Source organism: Echinops telfairi, unplaced genomic scaffold (assembly GCF_000313985.2).
Source record: "Echinops telfairi isolate 266 unplaced genomic scaffold, ASM31398v2 ScPeMD7_4048;HRSCAF=4782, whole genome shotgun sequence".
Classification (NCBI taxonomy): Eukaryota; Metazoa; Chordata; class Mammalia; order Afrosoricida; family Tenrecidae; genus Echinops; species Echinops telfairi.
The window spans coordinates 1821306-1828359 of record NW_022107947.1 but is presented as its reverse complement, the minus strand read 5'-3'; the positions used below and the strand labels follow the sequence as shown (position 1 = coordinate 1828359).

The window sequence follows — 7054 nt, the reverse complement described above, 5'->3', positions numbered from 1 at the left end:
ACTCAGATGTACCAAGAACCACGAAGATGCATAGGGTTGGGCAGTGTTTCATCCTGTCATACAGTATGTAAGGCCTCCCTCCATAAGTTGGACAGCACCTAACAAGAGCTTCTCAGTACAGCCCAAAGCTCCTCTGGTTTCTCTGTCTTTGCAACAAACTTCTGCATAGGGAAATTGATTCCCATTAGCATCCTGTCCTATGCTCACAACTGGCAAATATTCCTGGGGGGAAAATTACTTTCAGAAAGTTAGCTCACTTCTATGAATTTTCCTCATTCCTGGGTTTGTTTTTTTAATGTCTTTATACAGATAAATTATGTATATTTATACCAGCGTGTTTGTGTATTAATGTCTCCTTTCTAGTTATCTTAATTCCCTTTGCTCTGTTTTCCCATAATGTCAATATCTTATTTAACCATGGAATATTTATTAAAACTAATGTGGGTGCACTACTTTTAACTAAACTCCAGATGTTATTTCGATTTCACCAATGTGAAGTCACTAGTTGTAAACATTTTATACATCCTTTATATAAGTTTGTGCTGTTTTCTTTCTTTTCAGAACTAATGGCTGAAGAGTAAATAAATCAACATGGCAACTATGGTTCCACCAGTGAAACTGAAATGGCTTGAACACTTGAACAGCTCCTGGATTACCGAGGACAGCGAGTCGATTGCTACCAGAGAGGGAGTTGCTGTTCTGTATTCTAAACTAGTCAGCAACAAGGAAGTAGTACCTTTGCCCCAACAAGTTTTGTGCCTCAAAGGACCACAATTGCCAGACTTTGAGCGTGAATCTCTTTCAAGTGATGAACAGGACCACTATTTGGACGCCCTTCTCAGTAGCCAGCTAGCCCTGGCAAAGATGGTCTGCTCTGATTCCCCATTTGCTGGGGCACTTCGGAAACGACTGCTTGTTCTCCAACGTGTCTTTTATGCACTTTCTAATAAATACCACGACAAAGGCAAAGTGAAACAGCAGCAGCATTCTCCGGAGAGCAGCTCTGGTTCAGCAGATATCCATTCTGTTAGTGAACGTCCACGGTCAAGCACTGATGCACTTATAGAGATGGGCGTGCGAACTGGCCTAAGTTTATTATTTGCACTTCTAAGACAAAGTTGGCTGATGCCTGTGTCGGGACCTGGTCTGAGTCTTTGCAACGATGTTATTCATACTGCAATTGAAGTTGTGAGCTCATTGCCACCATTATCTTTAGCAAATGAAAGCAAGATACCTCCTATGGGCTTGGACTGCTTATCACAAGTAACAACATTTCTTAAAGGCGTAACTATTCCCAATTCTGGGGCAGACACTTTAGGTCGTAGGTTAGCTTCTGAGTTGCTGCTTGGTTTAGCAGCTCAGCGGGGTTCTTTGCGGTATCTTCTTGAGTGGATAGAAATGGCGTTGGGGGCTTCGGCGGTTGTGAATACCCTGGAGAAAAGCAAACTACTATCAAGCCAGGAAGGAATGATCAGCTTTGACTGCTTTATGAGTATATTAATGCAGATGAGGTGTTCCTTGGTAGGTATTTTAAATAGCAGCTTTAAAACATCAACTTTGGGAAAATCAGCGCAACTTTTAATAATTAATTGATGGTAGCACGAACAAATACTTTGGTGATTAAGATAGGTAATATTTTAAATGCTTTGAGTAGAGAAACTTTTGTGCATGTTTGTTATGCATTGTAATTCAGAGCCGGGCTCGTTGGTATGGTATTAAAGACCATTGGATCAGGAGTCAAGCTTATAGTTTTACAGCTTCATAATTATATGAGTGTGTTAGTCCAGGTAGCCTATAGACACAAATTCATGGGCATTCATATGTGTATAAGAAAGAGCTTTATATACAAGAGCAATTGACTATTGAGTATCCATCCCAGATCCAGTCCTTAAGTCCGATATTAGCCCATATGTCCAATACCAATCTATGAAGTCCTCTTCTGACTCACGAAACACATGCAAGGACGCTGAGTGCAGGAAGATCACAGGCCAGTGGGTGGGAAGTCTTGTGGATCCAGTGACAGCGTAAGCCTCTCAACACTGGCAGAGGTCTCCATGTGGCTTTTCCGGCATCACGGGTCTAGCAGAGTTCCATGAGTCTTGCCAGGTGAGAGTCTCTCAGGGAGTGAGCTGCGAGGGAGGGAGAGAGAGAAAGTCTCCTGATTCCAGGGAGGAATACAGGAGGTCCCAGAATCCTCAGAAGGCCATGCCTACACAGAGGCCTCATTGGTTGGCTATCACCTGATTGACAGGCCTAGACTCCACCCCTTCACTCTTAATCCTCAAATTGACAAATGGCTATATAACTACCATAATGAGCTTGGGAAATAATTCTAATTTCTTGGTATTTTGGTGACTAATAGGTCAAATAAGGAACCCTCTGGCACAGTGGTTAAGCAGTGGGCTGTTCGGAAAGGTTGGCAGTTTGAACCCACAAATGTGCTCCATGGGAGACAGAAATGACAGAAGCAGTCTGCTCCTTAGAGATTTACCGTCTTGGAAACACTAGGAGGCAGTTCTCATCTGTCCTACAAGGTGGTAACCAAAATCCAGAATTGTGCTGGGTGGAGGAGCTGAGCTTTCATAGTATGCTTTTTAGTTAGGTGAGCATCATGCAACTTGCTCTGAGTGCACCCAGTGCCATCGCCTGGGAAGGTTCTCTCTGGTCACAGTGAATTTTTTCATAAAAGCAGTTTTGCTCTAGCTTAGTTTTTCGTGATGGCTAATTTAAGAGAACAGCATGTGGCTGTGAAATTTTGTTTCATGCTCAGGAAACATGCCGCAGAAATTGTTGTGATGTTGAATGCAGCTTACAAGGACAGCACAATGGGAAAAACTCAAGTGTACAAGTGGTTTTCTCATTTCAAAACGTGAAATGTCAATTGATAACAAACCTCATTCTGCATGTCCATCAACTTCCCGAAGGGACTAAAGTGTCAACTTGTAGTGTATCTGGAGTTTGTTCCACCAGGTCAGACTGTTAATCTTTCAATATAGAGGTTCTGAAATGATTGCATAACTGTGTGACCAAGAAGGCTTTATTTGTGGTAGCCGGGGGACTGGTTTTGCCACCATGACAATGCATCTGCACATGCAGCCAGTTTTTGGCAAAAAACCCCAGCATGCCCCATGCACCTTATGCACCTGACCTCACTTGACTTCGCTCCTTGTGACTTCTTTTTGTGTTTCTGTGAATGAAGAGGGACATGAAAGGACAGTGATTTCATGACCTTGAAAAGGTGAAGAAAAAATGAGGGCGTTGCTGTCAGCCATCCCAACAGAAGAGTTTGAAAAATGTTTCCAAGAATGGAATCGCAGATTTGACAGATGTATTAAGTGTAATGGATAGTACTTTGAAAATGATAAGGTGGTTTTGTAAATACATAGCTTGGGGGAGGGTGGGGGATTCCAGGCTTTTGGGGGTACCCCTCATATAGGTTTGCTGTAAGTCAGAATTGACTTGATAGCAACAGGATTGGTTTCTTTGTTTGTTTGTAAAATGAGGACTCCTTGGCTAATGAGTGTGAATCTTTTGAAAAAATTCAGTTTCACCTACCCAAATTTTTATCAAATTCTTTGAGTAAAGAACCTTTTATGCATGTTAGTATCTAGGACTAGGCTACTTGGTGTGGTATTAAAGACCACTGGTTCAGGAGTCGGGATTATACTTGTACAGCTTCATAATTATTTGAGCTTGGGAAATTCTTCTAATTTTTTTGTATTAAATTTTATCCACCCCATATTAAGCATTTTTTATGTGCCAAATAGCCTTCTAGGCACTGGGGATACAACAGAGGAAAATAAGACTTTTTGGCCTAGTGGAGCTTACAGCCTAGTGAGAGTTTATATAGCCTGAAAGACATAATTTCAGATGGTGATAAATACTAAGGTGAAAAATAGGAAAAGGAAAAGGTAGATCACAGAGAGTAAATAATAGGTTCAGGAGAGAGGTGAGGAGGGGGAAAGAGTGAGTGCTATTAGTGGGGTCAGGAAAGGACATGAATGAAGGGAAGATGGAACTGAAAACGTGTGTTCTAGACAGAGTTCCTTGACTCTTATAAAGAAACTAATGAGTGAAAAACAAGATATAGTACAACATGATCCATTTCAAGAATTTATAAGACTGAATTATAGTAACCTTTTGAAAACCAAACATGAGTTCAGAATATAAATACAAACAGACTACTAAGAGTGACACACAGAATGACTTCATTTCACTTAGGCTACATTGTTTAATCTTTTTGCTGTGCTTTTTTACCAATGGTCAATAAATATGCAAGCACTTAGTTAAAATAACAATTAAAATGTCTCCTTCAAGTTATGTGTGTATAACTCAAGGGCGCACCCCCCCTTCAGTGGAAAGCTCTTCAACACAAATGTTTCATAAAAAACAATTACATTGTATGTATTTATTTTCAAATTAGGCATTAGAATTTTTGCCAGTTTTACATTTTGCATTTGTGAATAGAATGATACATTTAGGCCATTTAGGATAATTTTTTTCATAGTTAAGTACTTGGATCATAAAATTTTAGATGATAAATTCTATAAAAATTTCAATTTCTAATGATTAATGAAAATGGTAAGACAAGAGAAGCATGTAGTGTTTTGTGCTATAAAATGTTGAAAATGGGTCTTCTTACTTGCACTGAGATGAGCCCTAGAGCCCAGGATGCTGTGATGGGACTGAGAAAGACGTAATAGAACAGGTGCGGAAAGCAGCTAGGCCCCTTTATGTGTTTTATCATATTTAAGATTTAGATTCTCTCAATTGTTTTACTCATTTTATTTTAAAAATGCTTGTTGATAACATTCTCTTTACTGACACTGCTTTTAATGTTAAGCCACTTAAAAACCTAAAATAATATACTGATTCAGAGTTACAAGTCACTTAATTCCTCATTTCATGGCTATTCATTTTGCATTGCCTTGTTACAAGTATAGTATGCATCTCTAATTAAGCACTACGCTGTAGGTGAACTGCTCTACATAATTCTCACAATCTCAATCTGTAAAGCCATGCTTTCTCTTACCAGTATATACAGGATGATCATATGATAAATAATACATTAATTTTCTACACATAAAAGCCTATCTTAAAATAAACATAAAATATAACAAATTAATTTTATTGTTGGATTTCCAATTTTCTCTCTACTTGGCCTCTATGATTATGGACAAAATACCAAATATACCTAGTGAGAGAGGCAATATCCTCCTTACATTCTAATCCTACATACAGTTTTTTAATCAGAGGAAGCCGCTGCAAAGAATTAGATTGCTTTCCTAGAATTTTGGAAATATTCTTGGGTCAAATCTTGAGCTGGATTTCGTTTAACTCTCTACGAGTCACTCTAGGCCTACATTAAATGAAACTTAATTAAATCTCATATTGGCTGTAGGGGAAAGGAATGATTACTGAATTTTTTTGTACAGTCTGTGATTAAGTGATGTTTTGGTTTCTGTAACTCGTTTTATTTTAAATGGGTGTTATCATTTTTCTTTCAATTTAGTCTGTTAACTAGTGCTATTTTGGGTATTGGGTTGATCGCGAGCCTAAGCAACCCCATGTGTGCTCAGTCTGGGTTTCAAGGCTGTGATTCTTCACACGTGGATCTCCAGGCCTGTCTTCTGGTGGAGTTTAACTGCCAACCTTTCCACGATGAGTGGCGCATTTCACCATTTGCGCTACTCGGGGAACTCAACTATCCCCGTTGCTGTCGCTCTGACTCAGAGTGAGCCTGCAGAGGGTTTCCGGGGCTGTACATCTCTACAGGAGCAGACAGACTTATCTTTCTTCTTCACCCATCTTTCGTATGCTTTACTTTGTTGTCTGAGAACTTAGAAAATATCTAGAACTCCTCCTGTTATGCTGGGCCCCACCTGACCTGTTCCTTACTGTGTAGTTTTCCGACCGGAACGGCTTTCAAGTTAGAGGGAGAAACACAGTTATATTTACTTGTTTGATTCTTAAGCTCTGCCATTCCTCCCGTTCCCCCATCCTCACCATTAATTGTGTTGGAGTAGGAGCTTGTGAGATACTTATTAACTGATATTTAAATATGGGCACATTATTCAGAAAGACCAGTAGCTAAAGGATATCATGTTTGGTAGAGGGCCAGCATAAGCAAGGGACCCTCAGTGAAATGAATGGACATGATAGCCGCCCCAACAGATCGAAACACAGTGAGCGAACAACTGTGAACATGAAGCACGACCAAGCAATCTTGTGTTCCATGTACGTAAAAATTGCTATGAGTTGGAGTTGGCTTGGCAGCTACTTAAAACAACAAATGATATCACTGTTTATCTTCAAATTCTAAAAAACAATAAAAACCCTTCTGACCTCCGATGCTAGTAGGTGTTTACTGGCCACTTTGTGTCCAATACTGGTATACACCTTGTGTTAAAAAGATAAGCCAGTAGTGCCCATAACCTCTAGCAGCTTACAGTTGAATGAATGAGAGATGTACAATTTCAACCTAATGATAATGGGCTGTTGGTGGAGGTCTGCACAAAGAGACTAGGGGTCATGGGAAGAGGCCCAGAGGGAAATGTGCAAAAAAACCAAACAAACCCAAAAAACCCTAACACTGAGATTAGTTGAGAATTAGCAGTTTGCTCCCAAACTTGAGATCTGTGAGTGAGGAGAACTGGAGAAGTTTTGATCTGAGAGGACCAGAAGTCACAGAGTACCAGACACTGGGAAAACAAGCCCCTGGATGTATGCTTTGGGATGTGATGTGATATAGGTAGTAGAGCGTTATGGAAGCAGTTTTAAATAGAGTGAAACTACGTAGCAGGAACGTAAGGAAATACACTCGTTAGTCTTTGCTCTTTTTGTAATGTCTGAAATGGACAAACATGAAAAAACAAAAAAAAAAACCTAAACATTATTTTGGATGGTAGATATTTAAGAAGTAATTAAAAGGAAAGCCAGTGAAACTTCAAATTAATTTGTTGATCTGAGAGGACCAGAAGTCACAGAGTACCAGACACTGGGAAAACAAGCCCCTGGATGTATGCTTTGGGATGTGATGTGATATAGGTAGTAG

General features: G+C 39.8%; 1 protein-coding gene across 1 annotated transcript in view; it reads left to right on the top strand.

Moving 5' to 3' along the window:
* HERC1 (HECT and RLD domain containing E3 ubiquitin protein ligase family member 1) overlaps positions 1–7054 on the top strand; it is a 177455-nt gene that overhangs the window by 19173 nt on the left and 151228 nt on the right. The window contains exon 2 of the mRNA XM_045294958.1: positions 562–1521. Within this exon, the coding sequence (XP_045150893.1) occupies positions 592–1521 (930 nt within the window). The 5' untranslated portion in view covers positions 562–591. The remainder of the gene's footprint in view (positions 1–561; positions 1522–7054) is intronic.